At 40.5% G+C, this 22,849-nt stretch overlaps 1 protein-coding gene across 6 annotated transcripts in view; it reads left to right on the top strand.

Moving 5' to 3' along the window:
* Nucleotides 1–22,849, top strand: part of LOC134355649 (lethal(3)malignant brain tumor-like protein 4) — a 427,935-nt gene that overhangs the window by 117,136 nt on the left and 287,950 nt on the right. For 3 of the 6 annotated variants that reach the window (XM_063065889.1, XM_063065869.1, XM_063065879.1), the window contains exons 5-8: nt 8,720–8,870; nt 10,252–10,384; nt 13,259–13,373; nt 15,886–15,980. In XM_063065889.1, coding sequence (XP_062921959.1) covers nt 8,720–8,870; nt 10,252–10,384; nt 13,259–13,373; nt 15,886–15,980 — 494 coding nt within the window. Of the gene's footprint in view, nt 1–8,719; nt 8,875–10,251; nt 10,385–13,258; nt 13,374–15,885; nt 15,981–22,849 lie in introns of all 6 variants that reach the window. The other 3 variants (XM_063065900.1, XM_063065916.1, XM_063065908.1) reach the window with 3 other exon arrangements.

Raw genomic sequence — 22,849 nt, 5'->3', positions numbered from 1 at the left:
GGGATTAATGGATAGAACTGAGGAATAAGAAAGGTATGACCATATTAATGGGATTATATTATAGACCGCCCAACATTCCATGGGATTTAGAGGAACAAATTTGTAGAGAGATCACAAAATGTTGCAAGAAACATAATGTTGTTATAGTAGCTGATTGTAACTTTCCACATGTTAACTGGGATTCCCATACTGTAAAAGGACAACTTGGGATAGAGTTTGTCAAATGTGTTCAGGAAAGTTTCCTTAATCAATACATGGAAGTGCCAACGAGAGAGTGTGTGATACTTGATCTGCTGTTTGGAAGTTAGGGCAGGTGACAGAAGTTTGATTATGGTGCTATTAGTTTCAAAGTAAATATGGAAAAAAGATATGTCTGGCCTTCAGGCTGAGATTATAGATTGGAGAAAGGCCAATTTTGATGGTATCAGAGAGCATCTGCAAGGTGTGGATTGGGACAGGCTGCTTCGTGGAAAAGATGTACTTGGTAAGTGGGAGGCCCTCAGAAGCAAAATTTTAAGAGTACAAACCTTGTATGTACCTGTCAGAATAAAACTGAAAGATACCAAGAGTAGGGAACCTGATTTTCAAGAGATATTGAAGCCCTGATTAAGAAAAAGTAGTAGGTTTAGGCAAGTAGGAACAAACTAGGTACTTACAGAGTATAAGAAATGCAAGGGACTACTTAAGGAAGAAATCAGGAGAGCTAAAAGAAGGCATGAGATTGCCCTAGCAGACAAGGGATCCATATATGTTAAGAGGAAAAGGATAGCAAGGGACAAAATTGGTTCTCTGGAAGATCAGAATGGTAATCTATGCTGAAGCCAAAAGAGATCTTAAATGGATTTTTTTTCAGCTGTCTTTACTCCTTTATTCGGGAGATAGACACAGAGTCGACAGAAGTGAGGCAAAGCAGCAGTGACGTCATGAACCCTGTACAAATTACAGAAGAGGAGGAGGTGTTTGCTATCTTGAGGCAAATTAGGGTCTATAAATCCGAAGGCCTAACAGGGCCAAATCCCTTGAACCCTGCGGGAGGCAAATGCAAAAACTGCAGGGGCCCTAGCGGAGATATTTAAATCATCCTTAGTGACATACAGTTGCTGCTGCGATACCAAGGGAACTAGGTGCATGTGGCAGGCAATTCTATCCTGAGCATCGGTGACCAGGGTGCCCCGCTCCCCGACAGGCTGAACGTCTTTTACTCCTGGTTTGATGCGCAGAACAAAGTGCTGGCGAGGAAAGCACCCATCCCCCCCAGGGGAGCAAACATTCAGTCTGGTGAGGAAGACCCTGGTAAAGCTGCAGGGCCAGATAATGTACCAGGTTGGTTTCTTAAAGACTCTTTGATTTTCTACCATCAGCCAGGAGACTCCGATGCATAAAAACAAGAATGGCCAGGACGAGAAACAGTTCTTCCCCCAGGCCATTAGACTTCTGAGCTCCCTGCTGCATCGTATTCAAAGTGTCACTGGTTAATCTGTTCTGTACTTTACAGTATTTAACTTATGTACTTTAGTTTGTTAATCTATGTGTAATCCATCTGTAGATTTTATCATTACTTTCATAAGTTATTATGTATTTTCTGTTTTAAATAAACTACAGTACTCCACACCCTGGTTCGGAGAAACAAAGTCTTGCTTGACGGTATACATGTGTATAGATAAATGACAATAAACTTGACTTGACAGGTGAGGTACCAAAGAATTGGAGGATAGCTAATGCTATTCCACTGTTTAAGAAAGGCTCTCAGAAATAATTCAGGAAATTATAGGCCAATGAGCCTGATGTCAGTGGTGGGAAAGTTATTGGAAGGTATTCTAAGGGACTGGATATATGAGTATTTGGATAGTTAACAAGGCTTTGTGCATGGTAGGTTGTGTCTAACCAATCTTAGAGAGTTTTTCAAGGAAGTTACCAGGAAAGTTGATGGCAGTGGATGTTGTCCACATGGACCTTAGCAAGGCATCTTGACAAGGTCCCACATGGGAGGTTGGTCAAGAAGGTTCAGCTACTTGGCATTCAAGATGAGGTAGTAAATTGGATTAAACTTTGGCGGGTCTTCCGGTGAGGCACAAGGCAAGATGGCAGCATGGCACTGAGCGCTGACATACGACCCTCCTTTTTCAAGTTCTTCAGGGCTCATAGACGGTCTGAATACAAGGTTGAGTTGGAGAAAGATCTAACTAAAGACATGGCTTCAAAAAAAGATACAAATTCAACCAGGAAACAAGATACCGGCAGACGGCACCAAGCTAGCGATTCATCCGAAGAAATAGCAATGCTAATTAAACAAACAATGGCAACGGAGATGGAATCGCTGCAAGAAATGGTAGCACATATGCTAAAGGAGTCGCTGGAAAAGGCTCTCGACCCCATACGGAAGCATATGGCAGAGAATGGCAAAATCTCTGGTCGTTAAAGGAGCAGGCGGACATTCACGCTAAAAAATTTAGCACAATTTTCAATAAAATAGACAACATTCAGGTTTGCTTACGCAAGAATGAGGAAGTTACTAACTCCTGTCTCGCGGAGGTGACTAAGATATGGAAGAAGTTAAATGACTTGGAGGACAGATCCAGAGAAACAACGTGCGGCTGGTCAAGTTACCGACGGGCACTGAGGCCGACGATCCAAGAGGTTACCTCCAGGAGGTGCTGCCTAATTGGATTCCAGAGCTCAAGAATTCCCACAGCACTCCTTTGGAGATAGATAGAGCACATAGGATCTCTTCCAATAACATCTCAAGACCACGGACCATGATTTTTAAGGTTCTACGATACTCCGACCGGCAGGCTATCCTGGAGGGCGCGAGGAAAGTCAAACCTACTCTCCCTGACGGCACCCAGCTGCAGTTCTTCGCCGACTACAGCCCCGGCACGATGCAGGAATGGCAGAGATACAAGGAGATCCGTGCTAAACTTCGACAGAAGGGGATTGACTCATTCCTCATATATCCAGCGATCTTGAAAGTGAATATTAAGGGCATGAAGATGTCATTTAACTCAGCAGAGGAAGTGAGAGAAGTTCTGAAATTATCGGCGCTGGGAGATATGGAAGAAGACCCTGGGCAAAGTCCACACGCCCCTCGGGAGGAGATGGAACTGCATTAAGAGCTCGAACTTGCCTGTATGTGCAATCTATCAGGCACGGGCAAGTTAACATTCTAAGTGTGAAGTTTTCTGGTTATTCTTTTATCGGAAAGTCATTCGTTGCACCTTTGTATTTAATTAATTAAGGGGGCAATTGTTTCTGAGTATTGCAGGTCAGAGTTTTAAGGTAATATTCAATATATCCAAATGTAATACTTCATCAGGAATGAAACTGTGAACCAGCAGTTTGTTCTGACTAACTTTAGAAAGTTATGTCTCCAGTAGATTTGTTTACATTTTTGGGCACCAGATAAGACGTCATTAGTGCCATCACAAAGCGACTGTCTATTGAAGCGACAGTTACTTGCAAGATAGCTGTTGGGATCTTGATCATGTGGTATATGTGAGACGGAAACGGTTTTACTTATATAGGTTAACGGGTTTGCCCAGGTTTCTTTTTTCTTGTCTCTTTGATATGATTGTCTATGAGAACTGCTTTGTCTTTCTAATTTGTTGGTGCTGGAAGGGGGGCAGTTGATGTCAGTGTTCAGTGTCTGACATTGCTAAGTGACACTCACAGATGTTACAAAGTAAGGGTTGGATGGGAGGTGGAGTGGGAAGGGGGTAACTCAGGGCTCCACTACCAACTTACAACAACAGATCCAGGGGAAGATGAGCAACACAGATAAATTACAAAATCTTACTATTGTATCATTTAATGTTAGAGGTTTAAGCTCTCCCTACAAGCGTTCAAAGGTTTTAGATTTCTTACGTAGAAAGAAAATAGATATTGCGCTGTTACAGGATACACATCTTAAACCTAATGACATTCCCAGGGTTCAAAACCGTTTTTATAAACCCGTTGTGGCATCAGCTGATGGTACTCGTACAAAAGGAGTTATGATAGTAATGAGACGTAATATTAATGTATCAATTGAAAGGATGGGCGCCGATAGTAAAGGACGTCTAGCTTTTTTCTGCACATCCATTCAGGGTAAAAAAGTGGCATTCATTAGCCTATATGCCCCAACTATATTCGAGGTTGAATGTTTTTCCCTCAATTACCTCACAATTACTGAAGTTAAGTGACTACCAACCATATGTTGGTTGGGACATGAATGCTTTGGTAAATATTAACCTCGATAAATCTTCCTCAACTATATCAAGCTCTCAAGAATCTGCTTCCGAAGCACTTAACCTTTTTCTAACGGATTTAAACTTAACGGATGTGTGGAGGGTGCATAATCCATCTGCTAAAGACTATACCTTCTTCTCCACAAGACATAAAACTTTCTCTCAGATAGATTACATTCTTATATCCTCCGGTCTGCTGCCTTTAGTACACTCAATAAAATTTTTGCCCAGACATCTATCTGATCACAACCCAGTCATATCTACTTTTAATTATGGCAAAATTAAAAATAAGGCTACGAGGTGGAAGTTTAACTCCACCCTTCTAAAAAACGACGAATTTCTATCACAACTGAGAACAAAACTGACAGAATTTATAAATTTAAATAAAAATAGTGTCTTGGATGTGACAGTGGTTTGGGCCTCCATCAAGGGTTTCTTACGAAATAACACCATATGGTTCAGTTCTCACCTACATAAAAGCCGGCTTCAAAAAATTTCCACCTTAGAAGACGAATGTAAGGCTTTGGAAAATGATCTCAAAGGGATATACACCATAACAAAAGAAAACTAGCTCAAAATGAAACAAGCAGAATTAAATAATTTATTAAGAAGCAGGGCAGAATATATGATCCATGTAACCAAACATAAGTATTACGCAGAAGGCAGCAGACCGAGCCACCTTTTAGCTCTAATGCTCAAACAACAGGAAACTAAAAGGTCTATACCAGCGATTAGATGTGCTAAATGTGGAATAGTATCTTCAACAGAGGAAATAAACGAGACGTTCAACAATTACTTTAAAGAACTGTATACAAGTGGCTCAGTTCCTTCTGAGGATGACTTCACGTTTTTTTTTAGTGGATTAGACCACCCTACGTTGTCATTAGAGGAGACCAAAACTCTACACTCTCCTATTACACCGGATGAGCTACTCAAAGCAGTTAAAGCTACAAATAAGGGCCGTGCGCCAGGCATAGATGGCATACCTGTGGAACTTTACCTAGTACTTTGGGATATTCTTGGACCAGTATGGTTAGAAACATTAAATTATGCTTTTGGAAATGGCGCTTTCCATAGAGATCTAAACACAGCCCTGATCACAGTTATACCTAAGCCTGGTAAGGACCCCTTGGAGTGTGCCAATTACTATCCAATCTCCTTGATAAATGCCAACCTCAAGATATTTTCCAAAGTCTTAGCCAGTAGACTTGAAACAGTAGTTAGGAAAATAATTAGCCCAGATCAAACGGGCTTTATCAAGGGGCGTCTCGCATCTGATAATATTCGCCGGCTCTTACATGTACTGAGTGCAACACATAAAATCCCACCTGCCTGTGGCCTGCTATTTCTAGATGCTGAAAAAGCATTCAATCGCCTTGAATGGCCATATCTTTGGAGAGTTCTAAAAGAATTTAAGTTCGGCGATAAATTTATCAATATGATTCAAACACTGTATGCTAATCCTTCAGCCCGGGTATGTGTAGGAGGAGGTTTCTCAGAGTTATTTGACATAGGACGGGGCACACGACAAGGGGACCCTTTGTCTCCTTTAATTTTCAATATATCTATTGAACCGCTTGCACCTCAGATCTCCCCTATTACAATAGGTACAACATCGCATTCAATATCACTTTACGCGGACGACATGCTAGTTTATATGATGAATGTTCAACAAACTCTCCCGTATGTTTTAAAAACACTGGAGCAATTTGGATTTCTTTAATGATACAAAGTTATTTTGTTAAAATCAGCACTGATGCTGATTAATATGGATAAAAGTAAGGTGTCTCTTCCTCCCCAGATTAAAGTTACAAATGAAGTCCTCTACTTGGGTATTAAAGTTAATACTTCCCTATCAGCTGTGGCTAAAACAAATTACTCTCTAATTCTGAAAAAAATAGAAGAAGATATTAATAGATGGGGACACCTGCCAGCATCAGTCCGGGCCCGTATAGCGGTCATTAAAATGAACATCTTACCCCGCATTAATTTTATCAGCTCAATGATCCCACTTACACCTCCAGCAGGATATTGGCAAAAACTGGACTCCTTACTACGATACTATGTTTGGAATGGTAAAAGACCCAATATAAAATGGTCAGATCTACAATTCAAAAAGTCGAATGGGGGATTGGCATGTCCAAATTTTAAATTGTATCACTGGGCATTTGTATTAAAAAGTCTTAGCTATTGGATGGAGGAGGATAAAGTTTCGTCCTGGAAAAATATAGAACAAGAGCTAATAGCACCAATAAGGTTGAAGGACTTTCTCCTTGTAGGTATGTCTACCAAAAAAATGTGATTTGTATTACAGTCCAATTTTAACCCATACACCACAAGTGTTTCGAACAGCGGAAAAATTCCTAAAATTTAAAAGCGTATGGTGTAGATCATCTCCATTATGGAACAATAATCGTTTTCTATCTGGGGGGAAACCATTTATTAACAGAACTTGGGAGGATAAAGGTATTACTACTCTTCAAGATATTAATGGGGCAAGTACTATCCTTAGCTTTCAAGAACTGATATCGTGATATAATATTGATAAACATTCTCTTTTCTTCTACTTTCGAGTAAGATCAGCTTGTAAAGCCTACTGTGTTCCCTGGGAGTCAGATTTAAAGGACCATCCCATCTTAAGTTGGATACAGAGTGCTCCAGGACAGATAGTGTCATATATCTATGATAAATTAAATTCCCAGAATTATATGCCCACATTGGGAATGAAAGCCTGAGGTAGGGACATATCTGAATTGGGACAAGACTTAGACTGGGATGCGATTTGGGATAATGCTGCTGGTGCTTCGAAAAATCCAAATCATCAGTATATACACTTGAAATTCTTTCATAGAGCAGATTTAACCCCGAGAATTAGACATCAAATGAGACTGGTTCCTAACCCTTATTGCTCATTTTGCCCCCATGGAGCCATTGGCTCTTTTATACATGTTGTATGGGATTGTCCAGGGGTTTTTGATTTGTGGGGGAAGGTTATCAGCACTCTTACAGAACTAAAAGGGGTACAATTACCAATGGACCCCGCTGTACATCTTCTAAATGATGACTCCCACCTTTCCCTTACGGAAAAAACACGCCAAATCTGGCTGGCAGGCCTGACTGCAGCTAAGAAGATTGTAGTCCAGCGTTGGAAACCCTCCCATGATATTTCAAATACTCACTGCCTACGGAACTTTTTGGACATTTCTTACCTGGAACTTTCATCAGCAAGAGTAAATGATGCACGACCAAACACAATCATAAGGCGGACAAATTTGATATCTAACTTAAAAGATCTTTTGCTAAAATAGGAATGCTTTATCTGTGTATGTGCTACTATTCAGTTGATTGGTGGCGGGGAGAGGGATGGGGGGAGAGAGGGGTGGAGGGGGGATGGTAATGAAGGTTGGGGGGTCGCTGGGTTAAACAGTCAAAATGTAATTGGCAACTGGTTGCATTGAATGTAATTTGTTGGTATTGCAATAAATAATTAATAATAAAAAAAACTTTGGCTTTGTGGGAGAAGCCAGATAGCGGCAGTAGAAGGTTGCCTCTCTGACTGGAGGCTTGTGAGTAGTGGAGTGCCACAGAGTTCGGTGCCGGGTCCTTTGTATGTCATCTTTATCAATGACCTAGATGATACTGCGGTTAACTGGATCAGTAAATTTGTGGATGACACCAAGACTGGGGAAGTAGTGGACAGCGAGGAAATGCTGCAATGTTGCACTTTGTTAGGACCACCTTCTACAGATGTACTGTGGTACACATTCTATCTGATTGTGTCACTCTTTTGGTATGGAGGGGCCTCTGCACAAGATCGGAAAAAGCTGCAGAAAGTTGTAAACTCAGCCAGTCCACCATGGGCACTGGCCTTCCCAGCATCCAGGACATCTTCAAAAGGTGATGCCTCAAAAAAGGAGGCATCCAACTTTAAGGACCTCCATCACTCAGGACGTGCCCTCTTCTCATTGCTGCCACTGAGGAGGAAGTATAAGGGCCTGAAGACACACACTCAACATTTCAGGAGCAGTTTCTTCCCCCTGCCATTGGCAGTGAACCCATAAACACTACCTCAATTTTTCCCACTCTCTTAGCACTACTTATTTTTTATATATATTGTAATTTATATTTTTTATGATTATGTTTTAATATGTACTGCTGCTGCAAAGCAACACAATTTTACAATATATGCTGGTGATATTAAACCTGATTTCAATGCTGATAGATGCATTCCACTAAGTGAAGACAATACTATTCATGTACAAGGGAATGAGAAATAAAGCTGTTTCACGTCAGGTTTAATTGGTGCACGGTGGGATTCTGGTTGGTGATGAGCATGGAAGCAAATTAGGATAAAGACATGAAGACAGAGATCTTGAAGTTAATTTGCTAAAACTATTCAAATTTGGGAATGGCATACGGCTATTATTGTACTAACAAGGCAGAATTATTCCACATTTGTTATACTGATTTACTTATTGTCTTTTGTGTCATAACAGAAATTGTTTCTGAAGATATTTGCACTAATGATCTGTCTAACACACAAGGCACCTGCTGCTGTGAAAACTGTGGAGGATATGGGACAATGGGCAAGTTCAATAAATGTGACCGTTTCTGTGGCACAAATTATAAGCAGCTGTATGAAAATGAGTAGGTATATTGAACAGCAGTTTTGATAAGTTTTGCAAAATCGAATTCTAAGATGATGAGTTGTCTGTTTTTATTGTAGACTTGAATGCAGAATTGTAAACAACATAACTGTTTCCAGATGTTATAAGACAAAACTCAAACCAAATAAAATGTAAAGCTATGTAATTAGGTCCACAGAGTACAACTATGAAGAAGTAATTGGGAAATTCTGAATAATTGGTGTAACCATATTTTGAATTTTAAAGTAAATTCAGTGACTTACTCTTACCACTAAGGAGCTTGGAGCATACATCAAAAATTTAGTGCAGACAGCAATCCATTTTGAATACATTTCCAAATGGAGAGCGTGATAAGCGTGGTTTGTCCTGCTGTAACAGAAGCAATTCATACTTACCTTGGGCTATTTATTGTAGCAGAATATTCCAAGGTGCTTGCCAATAAAAACATTTTATAATAATATCATTTTACAGTGATATTAGGACAGCTGACTAGGAGTGTGTGCCACTCTAGGAGGTAGCTTTGAAGGAGGACTTTAAAAGGGGAGATTACAAATTGCAATTACAAATGCAATTGAAAATACTGCTTTTGATGGTAGACTGATGCAAAAGATTGAAACTGGATCAGCCGAAATGAATCCTGAAGCTGAGGTGATGATAGAAATAGGCAGGGGTGAGGGCACAAGGAAATCAAAAATATATTTTAAAATATACTGTAGTCATTTTTAGTTTTGGAGTTAGGTGTGATTCACAGTTCATCCTGTCGTTTGGATGTTAATTGTATCCATCCAATTTTCCTCTTTTTTTTAGTTAGATTCCATTGTTGTAGCTGCACTGCAGAATCATGGCTGGAGGTACATTTAGTACTGAAATACGTACCATCAGTACAAGAGTTAGGATGTTGGTGGAGGGTATTTTTGAGGTATCATGAGGTAAAATGAGGGTTTGGATTCAACAGTTTCTTTCTATCACACAGAGGGAATTGAGGTGGTTGAAAAGTGTTACAGTGGGAGCTTAATGTCCAAGGATACACATTGTATTGAAAGGACAGGCAGGAATGCAGAAGGGCGGCATTTTTCTGTGCTGTACTTTTCTATGACTCTATGACAGTGTTCTATATCAGATTTATTTCTTGAATTGTATTTAAATTTCTCCAGTGTACTTTGTGATTTGAACTCTTGTCAGGACCCCACTTTAGACCTTTAGGTTAGTTGATCCAGTCCAATAATAAAATCATTATGCTCTTATATTTTATAAATCTATTAAGTTAGAATATGAAACTAATTTAATGCATCAAAAGTGTAATGTTGAAACTTGGAACTTCTATTAGATGCTTCTGGAGCTTGGCTAGCTAAGTTATATTTCAATGCAAAATTCTTTTCCAGACAGTCTGTTATGGACCATGCACTTGTGAAGCAAAATGCTAGTGTAATATTGAAACGGACGAAAAAGCGAAAGAGGAAAGTGAGTGTTAACCCAAGAGAAGAATTTGATGAAGATTTTGAAGATGACTACATGGTGTGTTATATTTATAAATATTTAACTTCTATGACAGTGACATATTGCTAGGCAGTGAGATTTCTGAAGCTTTCACTCTGCTGTGGTCTGCTTTCCATATTGTGTTTACTTAGCGATTTTGATTTTGGTGCGACGGAAACTACTATGAACATGGAAGATGTTGGAGATATTCTGTGCAGCAGGCAAGGCAGTATATGTGAGGTGTGATAGAGTATACATCTCAGATCATTGGTCTTTCATCAGAGCTAGACTGGCACAATAATATCACACTGTTCAACTTTATGGTGAAACATCATTAACATGACTCTGCCTTTCTCTCTGCAGACGCTGCCTGACTAGGTGAGTCTTTTCATCAGTTTCTGTTTCTATTTCAGATTTTCAGGATTTTTTTTTTCTTTTCAATCGCAAAAACTGTTTTTCACCAACATTAAGCCTTTAATTTAAAACTGGTCATTTGCCTTGATGATGCATAGGTAATCTCCAAACCCTTCAGGGCTCCATGAGGACAGAAGTGAGAAGGAAGAGCCAGAATGCCCCCTTCACATGTCACATAACTTGGAATAGCAGTCCTCTCCTTAAAGCAGAGGCAGACCAAGCACAAGAGTTTTAGAGCTGGATTAATTCCAGGCCAGCAAAGGTAGGAGAGGGATGTGATAGCAGTAGTCTCTCTTCCATCGTTCCTGTTTCTCCTTCAGAGCAGCTGTAAATCCAGTAACATGGTGAAATGATGCACAAATTCTCCTGATTTACCCAGATCTTGTGAGCATAATGCTTGACTGGAAGTGATAGTTTATTTCCCATCTCTGTTCGGAATCACAGTATAAATATAATTTGTGAGCCCAATGCACACATGCTCCACAGTATGTTAACTGATTGTTGAAGGTAGTTTAAATAACGAGTCAAGTGAGAAGCAGAATAATGCAGATAATTCAGAATAACTGTATTGCAGAGATCCGATGTTTGCCCAAATTGCTTTGATTCCAGTGGTGGTCTTGTAATTGCCTTTTCTTCGTTCAGTTACAGCATTGCAGTGAACAATACAATGATCTATACTCTGGTTTGAAAAGCATTTTCCCTTTGAAAAGACTTTCCTGTGAAGAAGGCATTTCCAGTTACCAGAGTTATGAGCTCAAGTTTTCTTCTCCTTGCTAAGTAAAGATATTGTTATATTTTTACAATTCCATTTTTGTTCCATTGTGCCGAATTTTGTAGCTATGACAATGGACAGATTGACCATAAGACCATAACACATAGGAGCAAAATTAGGCCATCTGGTCCATTGGGTCTGCTCCACCATTCAATCATGGCTGAGTCCTTTTTTATCTTCTCCACAACCCTAGTTCTTGGCTTTCTCCCCATAACCTTTGCTGCCATGTCCAATCAAGATTTCTTCTCTTTTGGATGGGTAGAGTGGTCAAGCCTAACATTTCCTAGTAGGATGGTTATTAATACTGTTCATACTGAAGCTGCCATGTGGTCTATCAAGGACTGTCAACAGAAGCCAGTGTTGGAGATGCAGTTAATGGATGCTATCTGTCATACGTACCTGCACTCCATGTTGAAAGCATGCATGTCATTTAGATGTATTTTAAACATTTTCTCTTGAGCGCTGGTTTTTTGAGATTCATTTTGTATGGCTCCTCACCAAAAGATGTTTCTGTCTCACCAAGCAGTTACACTGCACGGTCTTACCATTTGTACAACATTCTCCAGCTCACCTCCTGCCCTCACTGTACCAAGTAAATGTAAATGGTTTTGCATTGCATTTTGTTAAAGAGAGTGAGCAATGATGGTGGATTTGGGGAGGATGGGAGAAGGAGAGCAAGAAAGCCTGGGTTCGTGTGCTTTGTCAAAATTGTGAGAGATAACCAAAGGTGAAGTGAATAAAGGAGCTCAGACTGGTCACTGGTCAGTGTTACTAAACCATTGTTACCTACACACGCAGGGCAGCTAATAAGAAAGGGAGCTACAGTAGAGTACAAATTAAATACCTGATGAAGGGTGTGGGCCCGAAATGATGGCCGTTTATTCATTTCCATGATGCTACCTCACCTGCTGAATTCCTTCAGCAGTTTTGTCCGTATTGCTCTGGACTTCCGGCATCTGCAGAAACTCTTGTGTTTGTTTATTAAATGTTTGTGATGGTTAACAGAAATAATTACAGTGATACAAACTTGATATGCTGTAGGTTTTTTGCAGTATAAGGACTCCAGAATGTTGGAATAGCATGGCAAATGGAACAAATCCACATCGTGCAACATAAAAACTAATCTTTAAAAGTGCGAACATTTCACATGCTTGAAATGATCAGCTTTGGTGTAAACCTAACCTCCAGTGATAAGAATTGATTACTGTGAGTTGCAATTATTCAAGGTTTCTAGAACAGTTTCTGAGGGCGATGGTAAAGAATAAAGGGTTCAAACAAACCATTTTTTTCCTCATGAACTTGAACCATATTGTTTAAAGACCTTCATGCTTAATGTTGCATGTAATATTCCTGCATATAATCAATTTATTTCATGCAACATTAGCATTCAGTGGGAAAAATGTAATATTATATTAAAGTGATTGGCAGAACGACATTATTAAAATTTAAAGGCCCTACTGGGTCATTTTAATTTGAAGCTAAGTATTGTGTGGTAACAAAAACACATTTCTCTGCAAATTGAAAAAAATCATCTGGCATACCTGGGATGTTAGTAATTTTTAGTCCAATGTAGAATGAACAATGCAGCTACAGAAACTGAACACGTGTCACTTGTGATGTTATTGAATGAAGTACAAATTTCAAGTTTAAAAAAAAAGGCCGATTCTGATGTTTTTCTTTGAGCTGCATTTCACAAGTACAATACTGTGAATTTGATTTTGCTACAGGAAGAAGTACAGAGTGATGAGAAAATGAAGATAAAAGTGTCTTCAGTCTTGACAGAACACAGTCGCTTCAAAAACAGTGGACAATCTGACCCAGATTCCAAGCTTTCTAAACAGGGTATTTAGTACTTTTTATTCGAAACGTATTGCATTATACTTACTTGTCACGTGTTACATTAGTTTATTGTATTTTAATTTGTGACTGTCTTATGTCAAAACAAATATCAAAATTGCTGTTCATATTTTGTTGCTGATGATTATAGTTGCTGTTTCGTTTTGATTTTAGTGCTTGGTTCAAAGCAATTAACAGCTTGGCCATGCAATCAGCAGTAAATCAGTTTAACTTGAAAAGGATCAATTCAGTTTGCTTCTTACCCATATCGATTAGCATTTCTTTACACAATATACCTAGAATAACTGGGATATAGCGAATACTCAAAAGGCACGCATTCTTCACTGTGAACTTAGCACTTAATCATGGGGCCTAAATTGTTCCTGTGGAATAGTTCAAAGTTTATTATCAAAGTATATATATGTCACCATGTATTCATTTTCTTGAAGGCATTCACAGAACAAAGAAAAGCATTAGAATCAATGAAAAACTACATACAAACACTGACAAGACAATTCAAGTCAAGTCACTTTTTATTGTCATTTCGTCCATAACTGCTGGTACAGTACACAGTAAAAACGAGACAATGTTTTTCAGGACCATGGTGCTACATGAAACAAGACAAAAACTACACTGAACTATGTAAGACAGCACAAAACTACACTAGACTACAGACCTACCCAGGACTGCATAAGGTGCACAAAACAGTGGGGCATTACAATAAATAATAAACAAGACAATAGGCACAGTAGAGGGCAGTAGGTTGGTGTCAGTCCAGGCTCTGGGTACTGGGGAGTCTGATGACTTGGGGGAAGAAACTGTTGCACAGTCTGATCGTGAGAGCCCGAATGCTTCAGTGCCTTTTTCCAGATGGCAGGAGGGAGAAGAGTTTGTATGAGGGGTGTGTGGAGTCCTTCATAATGCTGTTTGCTTTACGGATGCTGCGTGTGGTGTAAATGTCTGTAATGGTGGGAAGAGAAACCCTGATGATCATCTCAGCTGACCTCACCATCCGCTGCAGCGTCTTGCGATCCGAGATGGTGCAATTTCCGAACCAGGCAGTGATGCAGCTGCTGAGGATGCTCTCAATACAACCTCTGTAGAATGTGGTGAGGATGGGGGCGGGGTGTTGGGAGAGGGACAAGCAACCAATGTGCAAAAGAAGACAAACTGCAAATACAAACAAAAATAACAATCAATTAAAAGATAGGTAATTAATTAATACTGTGAACAAGAGTTGTAGAGTCCTGGAAAGTGAGTACGTAGATTGTTTTCAGTGATCAGTTTAGCATTGACATGAGTGAGGTTATCCACACTGGTCCAGGAGCCTGATGGTTGGAGGGTAATAACTGCTCCTGAACCTGGTGGTGTGGGACCTAAGGCTCTTTTACCTCCTCCCCGATGGCAGAGGTGAGATGAAAGCTTTGCCTGGGGATGGTGATGGATTCTGCTTTCTTATTGGCAGTTGACAGTACAATGAATTAAAAAGCTTTATATCTGACCCAGCCCCTCCCCAAATCTCCAAAGGTAAGTCAAGGGATAAAACCTTAAATTGAAGTCCTGTAGTTATTTCTGAGAAATAGGCAGATGAAATTCACCAGTAAAATCACAGCAGTGGTTGAAGAACCCACAGTATGAACGACGTATTAACCTGCAAGAAATATCAAGATAGAAGAAAAGTTGGATATTGATGGAGAGTTCATTATAATTTAAAAGTAGTTTGTGCTCAGAAAACATAACCATAATCATTGCGTAGCTGGGTGCTTCAGGTACAATTCCGACCTACCTTTTTTTCCCTTCCCAACTCCCAGAATGTGCTACAGAACCTCCCAAAGTGGTATGTTCCTTTCTTTCCAATTAATTATCCACCTATTGAAATGACTCTGGAAAACGTTGCTAATTATGTGTGACCATGACATTTGTTATCTATTGTTCTTGGTCCTTCTCATTACGTCTTCATCCTCGAGCACGGTTGACCCGGACATCCTCTAAAGCTTCTCTAGGATTGTCCAACTCGGTGGAATAATGTTCACTTGGTTTAATTCTTGGGTATTAACTTGTAGTCGGAGAATCACTTGTAATAGATTTTCATCCACACCTGGTATTCCTCAAGGAATATCTTGGCTTCCTTTCATCTTTTATCTGTATGCCACATGTTGGTGACTTCACTTCAAATCATGGAGGCATTTCCCCCTATGCTCCCTCTTTCCCCCGCCACGCTCCCTCTTCTCCCCAACACGCTCCCTCTTCCCCCCAGCACGCTCCCTCTTCCCCCCAACACGCTCCCTCTTCCCCAACACGCTCCCTCTTCCCCAACACGCTCCCTCTTCCCCCCCACCGCCGCCCTCCTCCCACCTCTTTCCCACAGCCCTCTTTCTTACCCTCTCCCTCTATCCCAGTTACGTAGTTCATTTGAGATAAACCAAATTCCTCTGATATCACATGAACTTGTATATCCTTATCCTTAAACTTTGTGTTTGCAGTTTGCAGTAACAAATATTATTACTTTTTCTCATAGCTGTTCCACTCTCTGGAAGGAAAAAGTCCTGGTCGTGGGTGAAGTATCTGGGAGAAGAAGATGCCTTAGCTGCACCCCCAAAGCTGTTTAATGAGGTACTGATGTCTGGATTCAGAATACTTAATAACTTTCTAATATACTAACGTCGCATACCGGAAGATCCTTCAGAATATTGTATTAATTTGGACATGAAATAATAAGAGTTCATTTGAATATTTGAATGAAATGATAACATTTGGATGGGAGGTTTTGTTTCTTTGTGTGAGGCTATTCACATTGCAGAAATTCCATTCATGAAAATAATTGAAAGTAACAGGACGTGATTATGAAGAATTTCATGAACATGCTGCTCCAATTTACTCTATGTGTTAGCAGATTTTGTGTATTTTTTGTGTGATCGTGTCAATTTTTATAACCTTTCTGGGATTCATCTCCATTGTTGCTCTTGCAATTAAATTTGAGACCTCTTGCAATCTTGAGCAGGATACACCAAATTGGTGTATATCTCTCTGGCTATCCATCCCATAGGATGATGATGGTTCCTTTCAGTCAGTTAGTGGGGTTTGATAGGATACCCCACTCCTCAGAAAGGAACAGCGTGTGTGTGAGTGGATTTTAGGTGAGTAGGGGGTTGCACAGGTCCAGACTCACCCTCTCGACATCCCCTCCCAGATCCAGCGGCATGGTGAGGTCCAAGACGGCTGGGGGAAGTTCTGTGGCAGTGAATGGCCAGACCAAGCTTCAATGCAAGGGATGCCCTTTCCGCGCTTCACGGCACGTGTTTGCTAGATGGCCGTTGACCCTACGAGAGGGTTCATCCGCCCTTTGACAGGTCTTGTTTTTCGTCCTGCAGGGTGTCTAGCCACCCTCCTCAGCAGGCAAGCCTGGTGGGGGAGCCGGTTTAGTGGCCGACCACCCGACCATGCGACAGGTAGTACTGGGTTACATGGGACCAGTAGCCCTCAGATGAGTGACCCGATGACAGATCACTGGGAATGCAGAAAATCAAGTTTGCATACACCGGGTTCCAAATTGGTGATAAGTCGCTGATGTCAGGATGACTTTTGGTTTGGGGGGCTCAGAGACACTGTGTCTCCTCCCACTTCAAGTAGTAATACAAGAAGCCGTTTCATGTCCCAGAGACACTGTGGCTGGCTCTGCATCACTCCCTGTAAGCATCAGTCCATATTCAATGCTTCCATCTCTGGTGTGGGACCGAAAGACAGTCTGTGAATTAGATGTGAACGTGTTACTACAAAGCCATGGTCATCTCATGAATCACACCTATACAAAAGGTGTTTAGCATTACTAGGATTGTAACTATTTCAACAAAAAAATCAAGTATTTGGACCAATTACTTTTGCTGAATACTGTTAATACCCTTAAAAGACATCGCTGAATTGTTAAAGCCATTCAGCCCATCAGTTATGAATTGACTATATGTTTCTCTACTTTATTCTTTCCTTCTTTCCACACCTGTCCAGCCCAACAAGTTATTTTCCTCAAGGTGCCAATTGAGTTTGGTATCTGAAATCACAAATAATTCTGTCTCCACAGGCTGCGAGTTTCAAATCATAATGACCAGCGGAAAAACCTTCCTTGAACCAATATCTTCTTCCAGACGTGGGCTGACGAGACTTGGAAATATCACTTTCTTTGTGACCTTACTGTTGTTTTATAAAAGTTAATTGTAGTCTTCCTGCTTTAAATTTAAAGCCCAGAAACTCACGTGATTCCCCAGTGTGCTTTGTCACATTCATGCACAAAAAAAAAATCACAGGTCTTCTCTTTCTGCACACCCTTCAGAACTATACCATTAAGACCTTGTGGTTTTTCTGACAAAATGTAACACTTCACATTCTCTGCTTCATCTACACAATCTGCCAATCAGTCTATCTCATTTGTGATCTATTGCTATCTATCCCACTGTTACCATACTTTTAGCTTTCAGTCAAATGCTAATTTTGAAATTTTATCCTGCTCCCTAGTGTCTGAGAATGAATATATATCATAAAAAGTGTTGTCCCTCCTAAGATCTTTGGAGTACACCAGTGTCTGTCCATCTGGAGACCAGTATTTACCACAACTTTAACTCCACAGTAGCATAGCGGTTAACATGATGCTGTTACAGTTTGGAGTTTAATTCTGACACTGTTCTGCAAGGAATCTCTGTACATTCTCCCTATGGAATGCATAAGCTTTCCCCTGGGTGCTCCTGTTTCCACCCACAGTCCTAAGATGTGCTGGATAGGTTAATTGTTCATTGTAAATTTTCCTGTGATTAGGTGAGGGTTAATTGGGGTTGTGGCGTTGCTGGCGACGTGTGGCTCGAAGGGCCAGAAGGACGTACTCCACACTGTATTGCTAAACACGCAATACTCACACTTACTTTCTATTTATTCTAAATCAACTCAACCATCAGGGTCTTGTACCAAAGAGGATAAATTCATTCACTCACTCTATCACTGAGCTGTTGTTCCCACAACCTGTGGGCTCACTTTTAAGGACTCTTCCTCTTATGTTCTCGATATCTATTGTGTACTTATTTATTTATCTATCTATCTATCTTTTCTTTGCTGTTTGTTGTCTTTTGCACTTCTGTTGTTTATCCATTCTGTTAGTTACAGTCTTTCAATGTTCCTTGAATTTACCAAGTAAGCTTGCAAGAAAAACACATCCCAGGATTGGATATGGTGACCTATGTACTTGAAGAATACATCTACTTTGAACTTTGAACTTCTTGTTGCTATTGACCTTTTTTTATTTGATGAGCCTGAAATTTTACTTGGCTAGCAATCTACGATATGGAACTTGGACAAACTAGAGAAAATCAGTATCTATGTCTGGTCCCTCCCGCTACTTATCCCTGCAAGCAGCCTAAATGCGATACCCATTCACTTCCTCCCTCACCTCCATTCAGGGCCCCAAACAGTCCTTCCAGCTGAGGCAACGCTTCACTTGCAAATCTTCTGGGGTTGTCCATTGTGTCTGGTGCTCCCAGAGTGGCCTCATCTACATTGGTGAGACCTGTTGTAAATTGTGGGACTGCTTCATCAAGCACCTCCGCTCCACCCGCCGAAAGCAGAACTTCCTGGTGGCCGAACATTTTAATTCTTACTCCCATTCCAATATGTCAGTCCATGGACTCCTCTTGTGTTGCGATGAGGCCACACTGAAGTTGGAGGAGCAGCATCTTGTGTTCCATCTGGGTAGCCTCAAACCTGATGGCAAGAATATTGATTTCTCCTTCTGATAAAAAAATTTTTTCGCTCTCCTCCCCTCTTCTATTCGCCATTCTGGCCTTTTATCTCTTCTGTCCTACCTGTCGCTTCCCCCTGGTGCCCCTCCTCCTATGGTCCACTCTCCTTTCCTATCAGATTCCTTTTTCTCCAGCCCTTTTCCACCCACCTGGCTTCAACTATCACCTAGCTAGCCTCCTTCCCCATTCCCACCTTTTTATTCTGGTGTCTACCCCTTCCTTTTCAGTCCTGGAGAAGCATCTCGGCCCAAAACATCAAATGTCTATTCATTTCTGTCGATGCGGCCTTTCCAGCTGAAAAACTCGCATGTTCATACACAGCGTGTGTTGATCTACATCTGATGTTCCCTTTATTGGTCTTCTTTTTTACCTCACCAAAATCCAATGAAGTTGTCCTTAAATCTATTTATTAAATTAATTTTCTTTTCGTCAGTATATTCCATAGAAGAACTTTTCCATCACTGGGGTTAAATTAAAACCAAAGATTACTGATGAAGGCAATCTGTAGCAACAACACAAAATACTAGAAATACTCAACTGGTCAGCTGGCATCTGTGAAGAGAGAAGGGGAGCTAATGTAGCAGGTGAATGACCTTAAATGAAGATAACCACAACAGTGATTTAGACGAATACAAACGGGGATGGCAGATAGGAAGTTGTTATGCTTTATAACTTCAGAAATTATTCGGAGATAACGTGTCTTAGTTTTGTTTTTACTTTTAGTGAGATGTGCACGTGTAATTTGATAAAGTCATAACTATGCATTCACGTGTTATATATAACCTGCAATGCATTGTTTAAACAAACAAGGAAAGTATTCACCACTATATTTCCACTATTACTCAAATATTACTGAACTATTAAATACAAAACGCTCCTCCCTGCTTAGCTATCAATTCCAACTCAAATATCCCATTCAGGGCTTAAAGATTTACTGGCTGTGGAGGATTTCTTATTCTTTCCTGACAAGGGAGGTCACTCTGCTTAGCAAGTGAGCCTTGTGGCTGTCAAAACAATCTCAGGTGCTGGTAGTTGTAGGAGTTGATTATGAGACTGTAGGAAGTGGTTCTGACAGCTCTCCTTTTCTATCTGGATCTGTTCGATCCTTGCTTCTCTCCTGATCCCAGCATCTCTTTCTCTCTTTATCCTACTCTCGATCCCTTTTTCAGTCATGCTGCCTTTCCGTATACTTGGTTCTCTCAGGATCCCTGTCACGGTCTCGCTCACGGGTTCACTCACAGTCCTGATCCTGTTCACGCTCTTGTTCCTGCTCTTTTTCTTCCTCACCTTCCTTCTCTCTTTCATGCTTTTCTCCTTCTCTCTCAAGTTCCTTCTCACTTCCTTTTCTCTCCTTTCAACAACTTACCTTTCTCTTTCTAACCTTTTTCTTCTTCTAGCATCTTGTAAGCATCTCTGAATTTCCTAATTATTATTGGTCTCCTTTATCCTCTTCTATTCCCATAGAACTTGTGTCATCTTCCTCTTTCTTTTCCTTTTTCTTCTTTCCAGAATGCACATCGTTATCTTGGGAAGGGGCATTTAGTTCTCAATATCCCTTCTACTTTACGACCTGATCTCTGCTTTTGAATTTCTAATCCACAACATCATCTGACAAATGTTGTTGTGGATTAGGAATCCAAAAGGAGAGATCCATTGACTCCTTTTTTGGCCATCCATTCATCCAGCTGGGCTTTGGTCTTTGCATCTTTTACACACAGTTATTTTGTCTCTCAGTTGAAGATTGTGCCTTAACACATGCAGAGAATATTCTGGTTCTTTACATTTACAAAAGCTATAAGACCATAAGACATAGGAAAAGAATTAGGCCAATCAGCCCATTGAGTCTGCTCCATCATGGCTGATCCCAGATCCCACTCAACCCCATACACCTGCCTTCTCACCTTATTCTTTGATGCCCTGACCAATCAGGAAATGTTCAACTGCAACCTTAAATATACCCATGGACTTGGCCTCCACCGCAGTCTGTGGCAGAGCATTCCACAGATTCAGTACGCCCTGGCTAAAAATATTCCTCCTTACCTCCGTTCTAAAAGGACGCTTCTCAACTTTGTGGCCGTGCTCTCTAGTTCTAGATACTCCCACCATAGGAAATATCCTCTCCATATCCACCCTATCTAGTCCTTTCAACATTTGGTAGGTTTCAATGAGATTCCTACGCATTCTTCTGAATTCCAGTGAGTATAGGCCCAAAGCTGCTAAACGCTTCTTTGTTCCTGGAATCATTCTCATGAACCTCCTCTGGACTCTCTCCAATGACAACACATCCTTTCTGAGACGTGGGGCCCAAAACTGTTGACAGTACTTCAAGCCGAATGCTTGCAACTTTCCAGAAACTCCAGGAACTCTCTTCCAGCTTGAAACCAAGCAACATTTCACCAGCAATTGCTTGATAAATATATCAGAAGCTTTCTCTAATATGTTTTCTACAAATACTGTTGTAGTCGGACCACTGCTTTCATCACTTTCATGATTCCTTTGAACAACACGGTCCTTCCTTGGTCCAATACGTTTTCCAACCAGAGACACAGAGATAGGCACTAGCACCCATTTCCCCTTTTGGGCTATGGTCCATGGTATATAGTGTGGAGATGGTTGTGACATCATCCAGTACCTTTCTTAATTTGCTTTCAGTTGACTTATGGACTCTATTACAGCGGATGTGGAATACACATAGAAAATGGATCTGCAATTGAGTTGTATTTGTCTCAGTCACATGCAGCCCCACAATGCTGGCCCTCTTGTATTTTTACCACATACAAGCTCCATGTGGCTTGTTGGTTGTTGTGTTTCACTGTTAAGAATGTCATTCCCACAGGAGTTATCTTTTCTCTGGTACAAGTTCTTCGTTGGATATCTACAGGCTTCAGTCCAGTATCTTTGAAATGCCATTCAAACTCAATTTGTGGAATGACTGAAACAGCCGAGCCAGTGTCCAATTCCATTTTAATTAATCTACTGTTCACTTCTGGTGTAACCCTTATTGCTTGTCTATTGTTAGTTTTCACAAGACTACACAGTCCTCTGTCACTCTCATCATTATCAGATATTTCATCATGACAATGAAGATTAGTGCTGTATTTGAAACTGTAACTTGACTTTTTAGCTTTTTCACTTTCCTGTGCAGTCTATTTATTTTTGCCTGCCCATCATGCTCTTTGTACATGTCCAACTTTGTTGCATTTTCTGCAATTGTCCTGACTACAACTTAATTGCGTCTCTTCTGCTGTTTCCATTGATACAGCTATTTCAATTGTTCTTTTAAATGTGAATCGTCCTTCAATTCGTTTTTGAAGGTGTTCTTTTAAGATTCCATGAACTGAACACTCTCTCAGTGTAAAACACCAAAAAGTACTGGAGGAACTCAGCTGGTCAGGCAGCATCTATGGAAAGAAACTGTTTATTCATTTCCATAGATGCTGCCTGACCTGCTGAGTTCCTCCAGCATTTTATGTGTTTTGCCTTGGGTTTCCAACATATGCAGATTTTGTTGTGTTTGTGATCTCTCAATGCATCATTAAGCCCATTATTGAACTGACAATTTTCAGACAACTTCTTCAATTCAGCCACATATGCTGAAATTGACTCACCTTCCTTTTGATTCTGCTAATGAAACCTAATATAACTATAATCAACAATGGTTTCAGCTTTCAATATTCCTGCATTACTTTCACAATATTAACAAAG

Source organism: Mobula hypostoma, chromosome 1 (assembly GCF_963921235.1).
Source record: "Mobula hypostoma chromosome 1, sMobHyp1.1, whole genome shotgun sequence".
NCBI classification, from domain to species: domain Eukaryota; kingdom Metazoa; phylum Chordata; class Chondrichthyes; order Myliobatiformes; family Myliobatidae; genus Mobula; species Mobula hypostoma.
Note: the sequence above shows the minus strand (reverse complement) of the source record. Positions and strands in the feature narration are given on the sequence as shown.